This window comes from Citrus clementina, unplaced genomic scaffold, assembly GCF_000493195.1.
Source record: "Citrus clementina cultivar Clemenules unplaced genomic scaffold, Citrus_clementina_v1.0 scaffold_3, whole genome shotgun sequence".
Lineage (NCBI taxonomy): Eukaryota > Viridiplantae > Streptophyta > Magnoliopsida > Sapindales > Rutaceae > Citrus > Citrus x clementina.
Window position 1 is genome coordinate 47,342,770 of NW_006262339.1, and position 17,721 is coordinate 47,360,490.

At 34.6% G+C, this 17,721-nt stretch overlaps 4 protein-coding genes across 5 annotated transcripts; 3 read left to right on the forward strand and 1 right to left on the reverse strand.

Moving 5' to 3' along the window:
- The first annotated feature begins 1,567 nt into the window (after positions 1–1,567).
- LOC18046983 (probable inactive purple acid phosphatase 29) lies at positions 1,568–4,974 on the forward strand. 2 transcript variants are annotated; one of them, XR_002906663.1, is made up of 5 exons: positions 1,568–2,150; positions 2,633–3,027; positions 3,411–3,861; positions 4,269–4,362; positions 4,568–4,974. XR_002906663.1 is itself a non-coding variant. In XM_006444614.2 (4 exons), the coding sequence occupies exons 1-4, from the start codon at positions 1,859–1,861 to the stop codon at positions 4,600–4,602; spliced, it is 1,173 nt and encodes a 390-aa protein (XP_006444677.1). In that variant the 5' UTR covers positions 1,568–1,858; the 3' UTR covers positions 4,603–4,974. The 2 variants fall into 2 exon arrangements, 1 of the variants encoding a protein (XP_006444677.1); XM_006444614.2 differs by lacking the exon at positions 4,269–4,362.
- A 1,180-nt stretch (positions 4,975–6,154) lies between these two features.
- LOC18046984 lies at positions 6,155–6,998 on the forward strand. The gene has a single exon (XM_006444615.2). The coding sequence runs from the start codon at positions 6,340–6,342 to the stop codon at positions 6,697–6,699; it is 360 nt and encodes a 119-aa protein (XP_006444678.1). The 5' UTR covers positions 6,155–6,339; the 3' UTR covers positions 6,700–6,998.
- Positions 6,999–7,055: 57 nt separating this feature from the next.
- LOC18046985 (pentatricopeptide repeat-containing protein At4g01570) lies at positions 7,056–9,723 on the reverse strand. The gene has a single exon (XM_024189512.1). The coding sequence runs from the start codon at positions 9,694–9,696 to the stop codon at positions 7,324–7,326; it is 2,373 nt and encodes a 790-aa protein (XP_024045280.1). The 5' UTR covers positions 9,697–9,723; the 3' UTR covers positions 7,056–7,323.
- A 6,310-nt stretch (positions 9,724–16,033) lies between these two features.
- On the forward strand, positions 16,034–17,699 carry LOC18046986 (WAT1-related protein At3g30340). The gene is made up of 6 exons (XM_024189210.1): positions 16,034–16,218; positions 16,450–16,512; positions 16,612–16,728; positions 16,800–17,214; positions 17,291–17,442; positions 17,528–17,699. The coding sequence occupies exons 1-6, from the start codon at positions 16,037–16,039 to the stop codon at positions 17,697–17,699; spliced, it is 1,101 nt and encodes a 366-aa protein (XP_024044978.1). The 5' UTR covers positions 16,034–16,036.
- The last annotated feature ends 22 nt before the right edge of the window (positions 17,700–17,721 follow it).

Sequence of the window (17,721 nt, forward strand, 5' to 3'; positions counted from 1 at the left end):
CAATGTTATAATTACAATTACTATCTTTACTTACTTTCTGAATATATATCTTAGCATATCTTTTGCAATTCTTTATTTTTGTTTCCATGCTCTAAAAGTACGTTCGATGACACTTCTGAATAAAGAATGCGCGTAAAAATGCACATGTTTAAATAAGAAAATTCAGTCTATCAGCGTTGATCTTTATGAAAGAAATTTTAGGGTTATATTCCATGAAAGATACATAACATTGATGCATAATTTGATTTTAGCTAAAATAAAATAAGAGTAATTTTGAAATAAAAATAATTTAAGGAGGACATTTTAAATATTTTATCCTAAATGATCAGAATTTTTTTTGACAATCTAAATAATTAGATTTTAAAATATTGGTTCCAGCCACTATTTAATGAATACTTATTTATTATATATACTTAACTAATCATATTTTTAAAATAATATACTTCAAAAAATATTATCAAATATATATTTTAAGTGATAAATTATCCAATAATCACTTATTTCACAATTTAAAGCAATCTCAAATATGCTCAAGCTCATAAAAATCCAACTTCGAATAAATAAATAAGGGTCCGCCTCATTTATAGTGAATGTAACTTACAGCTGCCCCGTCAAATGTCATTGAGCACCCTATAATCTATATTATTTACAATTTATTTATAAGTATTATAAAACTTTTTAGATCGTAAAATTTTATTTAGTCTCTCATATTCTGTTTTATTTTATTAAAACTCTTAAAGTACCAATTCACCCAGTATAATTTTAAATCCCAAAATAACCTTTATTTAATTAAAAAAATATAATAATTATTAAATGAATTATAAATATAATTATTATTTTTATTATAATTATAAATATAATTATTATTTTTATTATAATTATAAATGTAATTTTAAATAGATTATTATTATTAATAACAAGAATAAAAAGTGTTATAATTAATTTACTTGAACTGTAGAAATTGTAATTAGAATGAGTTGTATTACCATTTATATATTTACTTTGTCTTAAATAAAAATTAAAATGAGTTAAATTGTAACAAATTACTATAAAATCATTAATTAATTTTTATCATAATTATTATTTTATATTTTAATTATTGTTATTATTATTCAAAAATTAATTATTAATGATAATTATCATTAATTATTATCATTAACAATTTAACAAAAAAACTATTATTAATTATTGTTAATAGATTAATTAATTATAACACTTTTTATTCTTGTTATTAATAATAATAATCTATTTAAAATTTATAATTATATTGATAATTATAATTCATTTAATAATTATTATTATTATATTTTTTAATTAAATAAAGATTATTTTAAAAATTTAAAATTATAGGGGCGAATTCGTACTCTAAGAATTTTTAATGAAATAAAACAGAGTATAAGGAGTTAAATGAAAGTTTATAATACTCAAAAATAAATTAAATAGGGGACTAAATAAAATTATACAGGGTAGCTGTTAGTTAATAGTTACATTAATTTTAGCTTTAGGGGACCCAATAAATAATTATATAAGCCAAAGTTTGGTCATGTCATTAATCAGCGAACTTGTGAAAGGACCTCCGGAGAAGCAGAGAAGGTAAATGATAATAAATTCTGCTTCCTGTAAAGTTACTACTTACTGCCTTTTAGTCATAGGAACCAAAGCCGTCACAGACTCCTACTGTCACCGAAGTTGAAACGCCAACGCCAACGTCAACGTCAACGTCAACGGAGAGGAGGGCATTTCAATCTCAATCACTTATTAAGCGCAGTGGAGGTGAGTTGATTTTGATGATCGTCGAGTCAACTACAATCTGAAATTGCAAAGGAGATACAAAAATACAATACCTTTTGCTGTCAAGATGATGGTGCATCGAAAGAAGAAACCAGCGTTGGTGATCGTGGCGGTACTTACACTGTTGTGTATTGCACCAACCCTGGCTGTGAATGCGAAACAAGAGAGGAAGCTGCGGTTTAGACAAAACGGCGAGTTTAAGATTCTACAAGTGGCGGACATGCATTTTGCGAACGGCAAGACGACGCCTTGTTTGGATGTACTCCCGAGTCAGGTCGCTGGTTGCTCTGATCTCAACACCACTGCCTTTATCAATCGCATGATTTCAGCTGAGAAGCCCGACCTCATCGTTTTCACTGGTACCCTTTTTTCCTTTTCTCCCTCTTTTTCCCGTTTCCTTTGATTAAAATTTAAACCAAAAAAAAAAAAAAATTGTTTGATTCGATTTCTATAATTTTTGTACTGGTTACCGTTAATTAGGATTTTTGGCCAATTGAAAACCCCGGTATTTCTCATTATTTTTTTATTACAATTCTAGCTAAATTATAATTAACTTAAACTGTTGCATGAACTTATTGATACTTATTACTCAATAAAAATTATGCCGAAGTTTCCCAAACAAGAAGAAGAAGTGGTTAAAGAGTAACTCTCGCTATTTTGTCAGTCATTCTATCCAGCTGCTAATGTAAATCCACAAGGTTAACTTTGAAGATTGGGATTTAATGAAGCAAAATCCACCAATGATACTGTCACAATACTTAATAGTGACGTCGGTTGCCTAATATTGGTTGTTTCTGTACCCAATATCACTTTTTGAAGTTTTTTTTTTCTCATACAACAGGTGATAATATCTTTGGATTTGATGCCACAGACGCAGCAAAGTCTTTGAATGCTGCGTTTGCCCCTGCAATTGCATCAAACATCCCATGGGTAGCTGTTTTGGGTAACCACGACCAAGAATCCACTTTGTCAAGGGAAGGAGTGATGAAACATATTGTGACGCTGAAGAACACTTTGTCTCAAGTCAATCCTTCGGATGCACACATAATCGATGGTTTTGGGAACTATAACTTGGAGATTGGTGGTGTTAAGGGTTCAGGTTTCGAAAACAAATCAGTTCTTAATCTCTACTTCCTTGACAGCGGAGATTATTCAACTGTTCCATCTGTTCCTGGCTATGGTTGGATCAAACCCTCTCAGCAGTTTTGGTTCGAGCAAACTTCTGCCAGACTTCAGGTACTAACCTCGCTCCTTACTGTTCTTTTGGCATAGTGTATTGGTTTAAATCACATTGACTTGTATGCCATTTCAAAAGTTTATGGTGCGCAAGTCTCATTTAGTCATATGCTCTATCTTAGGGACATATTTTCAACATTATTATGCAGGTTCTATAGAGAATGTGAATTGCCCATAGATGTTCCATGTAAGTTATGCAACGTAAATGCTTAATTTTGATAATTGCAGGGTATTTAGATTCCCAATTGTGTGGAATAGCTCACCAAGCCTAATAACACTATGAGGCATTCTCTAGGATCCCCAGTTAGTAGATAACATCATTTATATTTGGTTTTATGGCTCTTTGACAGTATATGGATTAACCTTTTCCAATTTATCTGCAGAGGGCATACATGAGCAAGCCAGCAGCTCAGAAAGCACCTGCACCAGGGCTGGTTTACTTTCACATCCCATTGCCTGAATTTGCATATTTTGATCAATCAAACTTCACAGGTGTGAGGCAAGAAGGCATAAGCTCTGCTTCTGTGAACTCAGGCTTCTTCACAACCATGGTTGCAGCAGGGGATGTGAAGGCTGTTTTCACAGGCCATGATCATGTCAATGATTTCTGTGGCCGGCTTACTGGTATACAACTCTGTTATGGTGGGGGTTTTGGATACCATGCCTATGGAAAGGCTGGATGGGAGAGGAGGGCAAGGGTGGTTGTAGCCAGTTTGGAGAAAACAGAGAAGAGAGGCTGGGGAGATGTCAAGTCAATCAAAACATGGAAGCGCCTTGATGATGAACACCTAACTGGTGTTGATGGTCATGTCCTCTGGAGTAAGACCTCTTCAGGTAATCTACGCCTCTGCATGGTTAACAAAATGGACTTGCAACCGATATCTGCTTTCTTGTCTGTGTTTTGATGAATATCAATATTCTTTAAGTAAGAAGAGATTATTACTAGTTAAATAATAGACTGTGTGATGAATATCATAATTCTTTAAGTAAGAGATTATTAAATGATAAACAGTGTGACATTGCTAGTTAATTTGTTCCTGATGGTGTTTATATGAAATTTTATCGTATTATTCTTGGGAACTGGAATTCGGTCCAAATAGACAAATGTCAGGAACACATGACCCATACATTGCTTACACCTTTAAATATCTAGCTCTTTCGATATGTCAAGAGTTGCCATGGTTGACTGAAAGAGGTCTGGTACCATTGTCTGAACCTTTGTGTTTTAAATATGCAATCAGATTCATGATGCTTAGCTGCAGAATCTGAAGCTATTGTGAGTTCCCAGAGAAAGTCAATGTCGTTACTCGAATGTTGCTGATTCAAGACCAAAATGTTTGTTCTTTTGTTGCTTTTTGTTATTTCACATACTCGTCCACATGCAGCCAAGTATAGCATCAGCCAATTCATATTAACCTTATTATCTGCATGCTGCACATTTACCCATAAGACTTGCTTACATAGGCCAGTGTGCTTTCATTTTCCTGTTCTAGGTGAGCCAGATTCTTCTATGTACTTATAAAAGTTTTGAATTGGACAGGTATGCGCAGAAGGAAACACACTAATGGTGCTTGAGTGATTCAAGCGGGACCTGTGTTTCTTATGTGGACTTGGAACCGGCGACCTGGCTGTAGGAAATATGTTATTTTGAGTATGGTTCAGTGGCAATACTGTCAATGGCATTGTTGTTTAGGAGTTGAATGTGTTATACACATCTTCGAAACGACAGTGATGTAATATACCTTGGAAGAAAAAGCAGAGAACAAGGTTAGGATGAGAAAATTCTGTTTTGCTCCCGGTAGGATGAGAAAATTCTGTTTTGCTCCCAGAGCTTTTGCCACGAGCTCTTGGATGAATAAAGATGTGATTGTAGTTATTTTGGAAATGATGTTGATCTTTATGGGTTATGACCGACAATAAGCTATATAAAAGTCCCATATGCTCTGAGTAGGTTCTTGAGATGTTATGCAATAATTAAACATTTTTAGGGCATTTTGGTAATGTTATATTTTTTAAAATAATTACTATTAGAAGTGCTATAAAAATGATCAGTTATTGTAAAGAAAATTAATTCAAAGAATTGTATGTTTTAAAAATAGCTGTACGTATTTGATAAAATCAACTGTTGTAATAATATAGATGATTGAGATGAGGATAATATTAAACAAAATTTATTTACATATATATAAAATATTTTTTTATTGTGTATATATAATAATTAATAATTGAATTAAATAATTTTATATTAATTTTATTTTTTTATTTTGTTATTCTAATATAATTGGTAACAAGAATAACTCTTTAAATTTTATAACCTAATTCCCTAATTAATAAGAATAATTTTAAATTTTTATAACATATGTAAGGATATATATAGAATTATTATAAAATTAATTTTTAAAATTAAATTTTAAAATGTTATTCCTTTGTTATTTTTTAAAGTCTATTGTAAAATATAGTGATTTTAAAAAAAATTAAAAGTTTAAATTAATTTTTAATTTTTTTAAAATCCCTTTTAATACTCTTAAAAACAATCCTGAGCCCTTAATATCATAAGATAATCTAATAGGTGGTAAAGCGTTATTCTTGTAGTCCAACCTGGACCAACTATACACAGCTGTCATTTCAATATGTTCTTGTGATGCTTGTAGTTTGGAATTACCGACCAACCACGTTTGAAGATGTGCGAGGGCTTCCTTGTTATATACGAATTGCGAATGGATAGGTTAACCTAATTTTCCAATTTATATGTTTGCAATTAAAATGATATCTATTAAGACAAGAGCAGTCGTTACAACAGACCTGCTACATCTGCTTGGAATTTAATTAAGGTGTAGCGAATTAATCTCCGTGCAAAGGACTTGTTGTGATATATGTAGATGATCTGTCATCCGCTCATTTTATAAGTAAACGACGTTTTGAGCGTACGACTTAGAGGCCAAACTATCTGTCGTATGTAGGATACTGGTAACTTGAGAAAACGGTACGACAATTCGTTTATAACCTGTACCGTTGAAATCTATGTGACGTGAATGGACCCGACGGTTTCCTTGTTATTTGTTATTTACACGTACTACGAGAAGGGGAGACGCGTGGCCCCCCCATAGCGAACAACTCAAAAAAAAGGCAAAAAGAGAAAGTATTCCTCTCTCTCCCTCTTCGTAAAGTCTATATTCTCTCCTTCTCTTTATTACCTTCCAGAACAGAAAGAAAATATTTGTCTGCCCTTTCCCCTAAATCGGACGGCATTAAGGGTTAGGGTTAGGGATACTGTTTGATTTTGAGGGAATAGTAATCAGTCGAATTGGCCACATGCGTACATCCTCATTAGCAAATCGTTTAATTGCGGTCTTAATCTTCTTCTTGGCACTGAACATCGGTTTGCAATTGGTGCAATCAACGCAAGAGAGTGATGGCGTTTGCGCAAGATTCACCAAGCCGGAATTGTGCCCGATCAACTGCTTCCGCCCCGATCCCGTATGTGGCGTTGACGGCGTCACCTACTGGTGCGGCTGTCCGAACGCGTTGTGTGCCGGCGTTAAAGTCGCCAAATTAGGGTTTTGTGAAGTCGGCAGCGGTGGCTCCGCTCCTCTTCCTGGTCAGGCGCTTCTTTTGGTCCATATCGTTTGGCTCTTCTTGCTTGCTCTTTCTCTTCTTTTAGGCGTTTTCTGATTGTATTTTTTGTGTGGAATTAATTCTTTTCTTTATAGATTCTGCAATTGCTTCAGATCGCGGCTTTCGAGTATTTGTGATTTTTAATATCTATTATCTTGGAGTTTGTAAGAGTACATTTTCTTCATTCTTTCTGTGATTAATAGTAACCCACTTATTATTATTTTTTTACCCCCTTCCTTCCTTCTAATGCGTTTCAAGAATGTGGAAGATTTCAGATTTGGCACACCGAAATCTTGTAGGCTGAAATCAAAAAATGATAATACTTATGACAATATCGTTTCCCGTTCTTATCAAAATTTGAGATTATTTGGCCTTTACATTGCTCTACACAATCCACAAATTAGTCAAAATGTGGATGAATTTGATTGCTGCTCTCTGAGTTCCAGTAACAAAAACAGTTCCATGTGAATATAATGCATGACGAAGCTGTGTATACCAACAAAATCCGCTGATGGTAACAAAATTACGAAGTTCATATATTGATCATTATTAAAACCATCCAACCGTGAAAGCAACCAAAATTTTCAGGATTATCTCATTGAGCTCAATTACAAGAGAATTATCGACTAGCCAATCTTCTCACCCAAACTATTCTTTAAGAAGGATCATCGTCATTGCTCATCATTGATTCCGATTTTGATCCTTCAACCTGTCAATTTCCCTTCCAAGAAAGTCCAAAGTTGTGTCCGTCACATGGTTTGGAGTGCAGCCTGAATCCAACATCATTTTTAAGAAATAATGTGCTTCCTTCAATCGACCTGCTTTGCCGTTAACTTCAATAAGTGTATTAAAAGTGACAACATCGGGATTAATTCCACTAGTCCTCATCTGCTCGAAAAGCATATTAGCTTCATCAAATCGACCAGCCTTTCCTAGTACATTAATCAGGGTGTTGTACATAACTACATCAAGATAACCACCACCCTGCTTCATTAGCTTATCCAAAATAGTACTGGCTAGATCTGCTCTTCCCATCTTCCCCAAACCTTGAATTACCACATTGTATGTCGCTATATCTGTTGGGCAAAACTTCTCACCCATCTCATTTAGGACACCCCATGCCTGATTGAAATAGCCTTTCTTGACAAATGAGCTCATCATGGAATTGTAAGTGTAGTTTACAGGATGAACTCCCATATCAGTAAATATCTCAAATAGCTTACAGGCCAGGTTCAGCTTCCCTTTGGCTAGAAATATAGACAAAAAAGTATTAACCATGTCAATATCAAAAGTGCCCATCCCTTTTCCTTGAACCCGCAGGCCCCTAGCCAGTGAAAAAAGCTGAGATGAATGACAGTCTGACTTTACTTGATCGGCCAATTTATCCATATATGGAGATGATGACCATTCATCACTGTTCGTTAATTGACTTCCCTCATCCTTAGCATCACCCTCTCCTGAACCAAGATTGGCATCTGTTTCTAAGTTGGTAGAACCTATTAGACTCATAATTTCACTTAAGTCGCCTTTGTATGGGAACATTGGTGTGTAATCTTTTCTCTTACTCTTTCTACTTTTCATTGTAGCCTCCACATCAGCTTTCCATTTGAGAACATCTAGCACTAGATTACCATCTCTAATGTGCTTCATCAGCCTCTCTGTAAAATCCCACCTACCATATTTATGAAACCCAATCAAAAGAGATGATATTGTAACTAGATCAACAACAAAGCCTCTGCCTTCCATTTCTTCCACCAGACGTAGTGCTTCCTCAATTTGCCCTTCCCTACATAGTTGCAAGACAACAATGCTGAAAGTAATCCCATCCACAAACTTCCCCTTCTTCTTCAAATCACAAAACAAAGTGTAAGCAGCCTCAGCCCTTCCATTCCTAAACAACCCATCAATCAGAATATTGTGTGTCCAACAGGATGTTCTTACCCCATCCTGAACCATTTTCTCAAACAATTGGCATGCTTCCATAACTTTCCTAGACTTGAACATTCCATTTAGCAGAGAATTGTACACTACAGTATCAGGAATGAGCCCATTATACTGCATTTCACTAAAAATCTTCATTGCATCATCCATTCGATATGATTTACAGCACCCCTGAATTATAATCCTATGAGTAAACTCATTTGGCTCATGACCAGACCCTTTTAGTTCCTCCCACACAATCAGTGCATCTTTCACCTTTCCAACCACACAAAGCACTTGAATCAAGCTATTGTAGGTGTGCAAATCCGGAACCAAACCCTTTTCTTTCATCTCTTTAAACAGCCTCAACGAGGTATGCAAATCACCCCAACACCCAAATGCATGAATACATATATTATAACCATAAATATCAAACTCAAACTCCTTTTGTTCCTTCAGTCTTTCAAAAACTTGTTTAAATTCTGATCTCCTATCAGACTTTCTAAGAGCAACTAACAATTCATTACAGGCAACACAACCAGGAAGCGATTCAACAACTGAATTATCTGCAGTGTTGTCATTACAAGCTTCAAGAAGCTTAAATAATATGGACATCGCTAAACCCAGCTGTTTTTTCCTAACCAAAGATACAAGAACAGAGTCATAAACATTTGGACTCAAACTAGTCCCTAATTCTTCCATATAATCAAGAATCTCAATTGCAAAATCAATCTTACCCGATTTAATACAAGCCTCGAGCAATAGCTTAAAGGTCTCAGAATCGACAACGACATCATCCTCCTGCATTGAATTCAACAAACTGGGGACTTCTTCGAGGAAGCCTGCTCTACAAACGGTCCTAAAAATGTGAGAGTAAGTGCAGGCAGTGTGTTTGTAAATAGGCCTGAGAGAAGAGCACCATCGAAAGAAGTCGAGCTTCTTTGATGAGTCGAGGGAGTTCTTGCCCAGGACTTGGAGGACCAGAGGCTCGGAGATGGGAATGGATCGAGGGTCAAGATTGCGAGTGCCGGACTCTTTGAGGGTTTTGGTGACGAAGGCCAATAAGAGGATGCTTCCCAGCTGGAGTGACGCTGAATTGACAGGAGGAGATAGGGTTTTTCTCCCATGGCGCATTGCATCGCGCAAGAATTAGAGCGGAGGAGTCTCTGCTGTTTTCAGATTTTCACCTTTTTATCACCTATTAAGCGGCACACGTCACACGGGGACCTGCATAAAAATAATTACAAACTATGTTTTAATTTGTGAATTTGTAAAATTTTAGGGGCTCAGAGGTCATTATCCTGTTTCTGTTTACTTTTGATGAAGAAAATGATTAGGAAATCGTAGAATTACTTTGAAGGAAAATGATGTTTGCCCAGGTCAAACTCCGAAATTTAAACGCAGCGTTTTATTAAAGGTAAAAATGATGTCGTTTTCGCTTGTCAAATATTTCCCTCAGTCTTTGTCGATGGAGCTCCACCTAAGTATTTTCCCTTGCCTTTCCTTCGTTGATCGAGCTCCAGCCACATCCAAATATTTTCTCTTTCTTTTCCTTCGTCGATCGAGCTCCAACCACCAGCTCCAGCCACAACCAAATATTTCCCCTTTCCTTCTTTGATCCAACTCCAACCACAGCTTGAAATTTCCATTCGCAATCCACAATCCGCACCTGAAATTGCCATTCGTAATCCACAACTCACAGCTCAAGATTCAAATTGAAACAGCTCAGGATTCAAGCAAAAAAACATCGCAACATAAGCTTATTACCTATTATATTAACCAATTTAACATGATTTATGAAGAGCTGCTACGATTTTCAAGTGGTGAGCCTCGGGCATCATCGATGGTATAAAAGCCATTTATAACTCGTTATTAACTCCATCTTCTGAAGGACAGCTGAAGTTATTTTTACCCACCGATGTGAACGCACCACTGTAATTGAAGAATATGTTGAGGTTTCGAATGGTCTCACTGTAACTAAAGAGCGTGTGGTTGATAATTGCTTTCGGCCATTATACTGAAGGACAATAACCACCAAGCAAATTAAGTCCAGCAGGGGTAGTAGTCATTCGACTAAAGGACAATAACCACCAAGCAAATTACGCAATCAAGAAGTAGAGGATTGTGGGGACGCAATGCAGAATATGTGCTGGGAGGATACTTTTGCTCATGATTAAGTTTTGCAAAAGGTCATGGAGAGAGATTAGTAAAGACTTGGTATGTAAAATATAGATCGAAATTACTTTAAGCAAACGATGAAAGTGACTATGAAGAAAAACTGAGTAACAATGTAAGGCATTGGTGGGGGAAACTTGAAGCAAAACGACGTCGTATTGGTTAAAATTAAAACAAAAAAAAAACACAAAACGTGTCGTTTTTTGTAAGGTTTCGAGGTTTGACCCAGGACAAATATCAGAACTCTTACTTTGAAACACAAGTACGGAACATATTAGGATATAGTACCTCGAATTCAAAATCTTCATTTAATTTCATAAATCAAATATTTATTTTTGGTAAATTGGAATGGAAAATGTTATTCCCATGTGTATGGAGGTAAATAAAAGTGTACAGCAAAATGTATAAGAGAATATCATAGGACTATTTAATCACAATGGAGTTGATGGGGAAAGAATATGATAATTGAAAGAATACCCGAGTCGATTGCCAAACCTAAAGCAAACTACGGATACAAAGATATCTTCCTCATGACAATTCATGTTACCTTTATGCATACACATGTGGAAATTAAACTTGTGAGAACAGTCGTCGGAAATAATTACTGTGCAAGCATTCAAGCAAACAAAATAATCTGATAAAGATGGGGTAATGAAGTATTCAAACAGTAAGCTGTCCTATGGTCGGGTTGGTAACAACATCAAGCCTGTAGCAACTGACGCAAGTATTTGAGTCTTGGGGATAATAAATGAGAAAAATAAAAACTTATTTAAACTTTACCCACCCCCTTACTTAAAAAAAAAAATTCAAACAGTAAGCTTTTTTTTTTTTCCCCTTAATGAGTAACATTAGGGAAGCATCAAATTGCTGTTATCCATATTAGCCATACCTAAGCGTAATAATTGATTTTTTTTCCGCTTAATGAGTAACATTAGGAAAGCATCAAATTGCTGTTATCCATATTAGCCATACCTAAGCGTAAGAATTGACATATCAAGTAGCTTTATATCGTAAATGACATTTGTTCTTGCTACCGACGCTACAGAAACAAATTGGGTTGGTCTGTAACTAAAGCAAGGATAAGATGCTATGCAGATTTCAGAAGAAGGGGACACCTGGTCTTGCCAGTCTTCGTCTAGAGATGCTTATTGCTACTTACACGTGAACTTGTGAGGTAATTAAAAGAAGAAAAGGTAGTAGCCCGAAGGCTTGGATAGTTGGATTTCATGAGGACAGAGGATTTCTATGGCTGATTATGTCTAAAAAGGGGAATGAGAACAGGAAACTCGCAATAAATTTATGCGATCATATGCTGATTGATGAGTAAATGAGATCTTATCAATCAATTTGGGGATCTCCAACTATTTGGAAAATTCCTTTAAAAGGGAGGGGTAAACTTATTTAGTCACTCTATTTTAAGATTAGTATTTATTTAGTTCTTATATTTTTTAAAATATCTCAAAACATCCCTACCGTTAAAGTATTGATATCTCTACCGTTACTTTTTATTTCTTATGATTTACTTTTACAATATTACCCTTTTATAATAATTTTTTTGTTTAGACAGTAATAAAAATAATAATTAAATTACTAATTAACCCTAAAAATAAAAAATATATATATTAATTTTTTTGCAAGCACCATTTGCACACTTGGTAGTTTGCATACAATTTTTGACAATTAAAAATTAATATAATTTTTTAGCATTAAATTAGTAATTTAATTATATTTTTATTAATGTCCAAATAAAAAAATTTATTATAAAAGAGTAATATTGTAAAAGTAAGCAAAAAGAAATAAAAAGTAATGGTAGGGATATCAATACTTTAATGGTAGGGATGTTTTGAGACATTTTTAAAAATATAGGGACTAAATAGATATTAATCTTAAAATATAAGGACTAAATGAGCTTTTACCCAAAAGGGAGTAAAAAACTTAGATAGGAATATTTGTAAAATGTCAAAGTTGATAGCACAAAAAGTCTAGGTTGGAAAAATTAAAAATTTAATGAAAACTATTACCTAAAATTTAGAAACATTCATATTATGTTATCAAGAATTAGTAATTAAATATGGGGAAGCATATATTATAAAGAATTAGTAATTAAATATGGGGAAGCATACTTGAACCCACAATACTAAATTACTCTTTAAAGTTGTGTGGTTAGCTTTCTAGATAGAAGTGGCCAACGGATTGTACCGTGCCGTACCAGCCCAGGCCCATCAAAGAAAGCCCACGCGTGCTCGTGTTGGTGCCGTGCCGTGCTTACTATACGTTTTGTGTCGTGCCTAATTTTTTTTACTTAGGCCTGGCCAAGCACACGTGCCTTGTCCACTTGCGCCGTGCTGTGCCTAGGAAAAAAAATTCACTAAATTTTTTCATTTTTTAAAAGCGCATGCCAAGTTGTTATCTTATTTTTTTAAGTCTATATATTTTTTTGGATTCATGTGCCTTTATTCAAATTTAATAGAATTAAAAATTCAAAACTCAAGTCCATATTAAATAATAAATTAATAATAATAAGAGAATATAACATTAGTTATTAAGTTTGATTCTATGGTATTAGAATTCTTTTTTAGTACTTAACAACAACAAGAATAATATTTTTTAAATGTTAACTTAATTGTTAACTTGGAATTACATAGATTCATATATCATAGTTTATAATAAATTAATACATATTTATAAAATCATGATATTTATAATTTTATTTATTAAATTATGATATCAATTATTTATTTAATAAATTATAATTTTATTGAAACTAAGAATTAAATAAAATTAAAAAATTTGAACTAATAAAATATATTAAAAGATTTAATTTCAAGTTATTTATAAAATCATAAAATTTTAAGTTTATTTTTATTAAAAAATGAAACGTGCTTATTGTGTGTTTTTTCGCATACTGTACTTTTAAGGCCCACGTGCTTAAAATTCTAAGCACGGCCCAGTCCACGTGTGTATCGTGTTGTGCTGCGTGCTCTGCCGAAACGTGCTCATGCCGTGCCGTACTATACGAACTTGTACCATACCTCGTGCCGTCCAGCTCATTGGCCACCTCTATTTCTATATCAGCATATTATGTTAGGGAATGTCATGGTATGTTAAATAAAGCGGTCGTGTATTCACATCAGCATTTACTTCCCTTGTAGAGATATTTGAAGCCGTGTTTGATTTCTCCATCTTCCATGAACGAATTTACATTGGAAGGTTGTTTCCCTAACTCTTGCATAATTTTTTCACTAATTTTATTTCCACCCATCTGCTAGTTACATCCATCGTCATTGAACAGCGTTTTAGGATCTATCCAAGTTATAATTGGTCTTTTCCTGCTTTTGGGGGCAAAAGCAAGGAGATTGAGGAATGCATTCAGATGAAGCAAGTCGATATAGCTAGCTCAGCAAGGTGAACATTCTAATGCAGTACTCTCACATGCCAATCCGATCAATGTTGATTCAACGAGTCCTCGAACATGACACCAGTGCTTTCTCAAATTCACAGAGACCAATGAATAAAGGGCAATACCCTTCCTAAGTAGCTTTTTACATTGTCGCTTAAAAGACCATAACTGGAGCGTGTTGTGTTAAATAATTCAACGAGTAGAAAATGGTTATTCATCTGTCTGATTATTAGTTTCAACATTTGTGATAACAGAGCTTCGTCTTTGACAAGGCTGATGTTGATGTCTTATTTAGTTTTTTGAATGATTAAAATTTCATAAAGTACAACTTAGGTTTTAATCAGCTCAACCATTCCTTACTAAAGGATATATGTTTGACAATGCTTACAACTTCAATATTTTATGAATTCAATCCCTATGATTGGAGAAGATAATGCTAAGAATAGGATGTTTATGTGTGATTATGTGCAGATTTTGCGTTGTCTATATGTTTTAACAACAAATCACTAAAGTGTACTTGGTATCCGATTAGCGGAAAATCATTATCAGTCATTAAGGGTGTGTTTGGGGTTGAGGTTGGGCTACAACACTAAATTGTTTAGTAAACACTAACTGCTGTAATTTAGAAGTTATGTTAATATAATTTTTCACTTGTATGATGAAAAATCTATTATATCTTTAATAATTTTATCAAAATTATTATTTTAAATTTATATTAACTATATATTATTAACATTTATTTCATAATTATAGCTTTTTTTTTTACAGTAGCTGCAGTTTAAAAGTTATAACACCTCAAAATCTCAAACAGAACCTAACTTGTGAAATTTTACAAAACAAATATATGTCTCTGATTTATATATGACTATGATGAACTCATTTTATTTTTTAATTCATGAATAAAACCTATCTTATACCTTCTGCAATATTGCGACAGGAAAATTTGATGTCTTTCCAGCAAAATAAACATTTTATTGATATCCAAGTGCCATTTAGCCACAGAAGAAATGGACAAACTGGAGCAAACTCCAACATGAAATCCCAACGGTATCAATTTGCCAAGTGTAAAGCAACTTATAAATAGAGAATTTTAACTGTTATATTCAAGATTGCTCAACAGATTTTAAGACTCAAGTGCATGCACCTCCATATATTATTTATACTTTCACACGTCATTATCTGTTTAAAGTTCTAGGCTTTAGCATGCTCATATGCGCAGTGCTCACACTCCAGTAAGAACAGTACCTGATTATGATGATTGCAAATGAGAAAATCAATTTTGATGCACACGTTAGTAGTGAGACAATCTAAGCAAAGTCGGCAGAATAAGAAATAATGAACGTCAAGTTGCACTACATTGGCTATTATTTAATTCTAAGATTTGACATATTGTTCTAGCTTCTAATGCAATTATGCAACAGTAAACAACATTCAATCTGCGCATAAAAGAAGCATTAGATGCTATTCAGATTAAGAAAGGGATATATTGGCCTTGTTAGCTAGTCTCTATTTGAAGATGCTTATTGCTACTTACATGCACAGTAATGTTTAGAAGACACGAGGGATGAGGATTACCACTAGTTCTGTTTTAATGAAGGAAAATTAGAAGAGAAAGCTAGTGATAGACTGATGATGACGGGTAAATGTGAGGTCAACAATTGGATTCGGTAGTTTCCAAATATAGGCAAAGATCCAGTAGAAGGGATGGCACAGAGTGCCAGAAGAATATCTGAAAATGGTAAAGTTGATTGCAAAAGGGCTTGATGTGATTTTGAGGTCCTGTCTATTCCCATTTCGCTTATTTATAGTAACATAAGTCTGTATGCTAGCATTGTGTTTCAGAGGGAACAATTCAGAAGAGAAGCTCTCTCGGTATTGTGCCGCAAGATAGTTAAAAACATGAATTGCCATGGACAATGGATGCCAGTTCTTATGATGGTGGCAGTTAACTTTGGATTTGCCACTGTAAATGCCTTTCTAAGGAAGATTATTGATAGAGGATTGAACCATTTGGTTATTGTTGCATACAGGCAGTCAATATCTGTTGTTTTCTTAGCACCGATTGTCTACTTTCGGGAAAGGTAAAACAGCTTCTTTAACCACCTCTTTTTAAGTTACTTTTAGCTACTTATTACTTGCAATTGATTGGTTACTTATTACTTGCAATTGATTGGTTACTGTCTTTCCCTGATCGTAAAACACTTTTTCACTCTTTACATCAGTGAGAAATTAGATGACGGCACTTGTTTAACTGTCAGAATTTTATGGGTATATTTTTGTTCTAGGAACTAATATAGTTAGTCTTCTAGCAGGAAAAACAGACCCAAGCTTACTATTCACATCTTGTGTCAGCTATTCTTCAGTGCTCTAATCGGGTTAGTAATAACAACCGCAATTATTGGGGTACCTCCGATTTGTTCATTTTAAATGGTTACGCTCGCTGATGATAAATGAAAAGTGTTGATCCATTTCAGGCTAACACTGACACAATACTTTTTACTTCGAGGGCTGGAATATACATCTGCTACTTTCTTATGTGCATTCCTTAACACGGTTCCTGTTATCACATTTCTATTGGCTTTGCCTTTTGGGTAAGCATGGCAAGCATAGTCCTTTTGTTTTTATTAAGACCAAAATTCTAATGCTCTTATAAAACTGGCAGCCTTGAGAAAGTGAACGTGAACGGCTTGGCTGGGAAGACTAAGGTATTAGGCACAGTTGTTTGCGTTGGTGGAGCTGTGTTGTTAACCCTTTATAAAGGAAAGCTAATATCCAACCCACATCTTCCAGCCACAAATTACAATGTAACAAGCCATGCCAAAATGATGATTTCGAGTAAGAAGACAGAGAGGTGGATCATTGGTTCAATATTTTTGATCGCAGGCTGCACCACATGGTCTTCGTGGTTCCTTATGCAAGCAAGAATTGGCAAGAGATTTCCATGTCAATATTCTAGCACTACTATCATATCCTTCTTCGGTGCCATTCAATCAGCCATTTTGAGTTTGATCATTGAGAGGAACCTTCCCGGGTGGGTTTTGAAAGGCAAATTGGAGACTATAGGTGTCATATATTGTGTAAGTATTCTGTTATGACTCGGAATGAACCTTTATCGTACAAACCATAAACCCTTTGCCTCATTTGTGAATACAGGGCATGGTGGGATCAGGCTTGTGCTATGTGGGGATGTCATGGTGTGTTAAAAAAAGGGGTCCAGTATTCACATCTGCATTTTCCCCCCTCACTCAGATAGTTGTGGCAATTTTTGACTTCTCTGTTTTGCGTGAAAGAATTTACCTTGGAAGGTTAATTTCAATTTTTTTTTACTATTATTGGTGCGTACCTCGATGATTATATGGTTCCTATCTTCTTCTTTTTTTTAATGAACAGTGCTCTAGGATCAATCCTAGTTATAGTTGGTATGTATATTCTACTGTGGGGTAAAAGCAAGGAGATTGAGGAATTTGATCAGATGAAACAAGGCCAAGCAGCTCAGCAAGATGAACGTTGTGATGCAGCGTCACATGTCATTCCAATTACGAGCAATCCAACGAGTTCTTGAAAATGGTGCAGTCAATTCATTC

Coding starts and splice junctions, on each gene's coding strand:
- LOC18046984 (XM_006444615.2), top strand. CDS start 6,340: ATGCGTACATCCTCATTAGCAAATCGTTTAATTGCGGTCTTAATCTTC.
- LOC18046985 (XM_024189512.1), bottom strand. CDS start 9,696: ATGCGCCATGGGAGAAAAACCCTATCTCCTCCTGTCAATTCAGCGTCA.
- LOC18046986 (XM_024189210.1), top strand. CDS start 16,037: ATGAATTGCCATGGACAATGGATGCCAGTTCTTATGATGGTGGCAGTT. Junction 16,729..16,799: donor CTATTGGCTTTGCCTTTTGG/GTAAGCATGGCA, acceptor TAAAACTGGCAG/CCTTGAGAAAGTGAACGTGA. Junction 17,443..17,527: donor GAAAGAATTTACCTTGGAAG/GTTAATTTCAAT, acceptor TTTAATGAACAG/TGCTCTAGGATCAATCCTAG.
- LOC18046983 (XM_006444614.2), top strand. CDS start 1,859: ATGATGGTGCATCGAAAGAAGAAACCAGCGTTGGTGATCGTGGCGGTA. Junction 3,028..3,410: donor AAACTTCTGCCAGACTTCAG/GTACTAACCTCG, acceptor ATTTATCTGCAG/AGGGCATACATGAGCAAGCC. Junction 3,862..4,567: donor CTGGAGTAAGACCTCTTCAG/GTAATCTACGCC, acceptor TGAATTGGACAG/GTATGCGCAGAAGGAAACAC.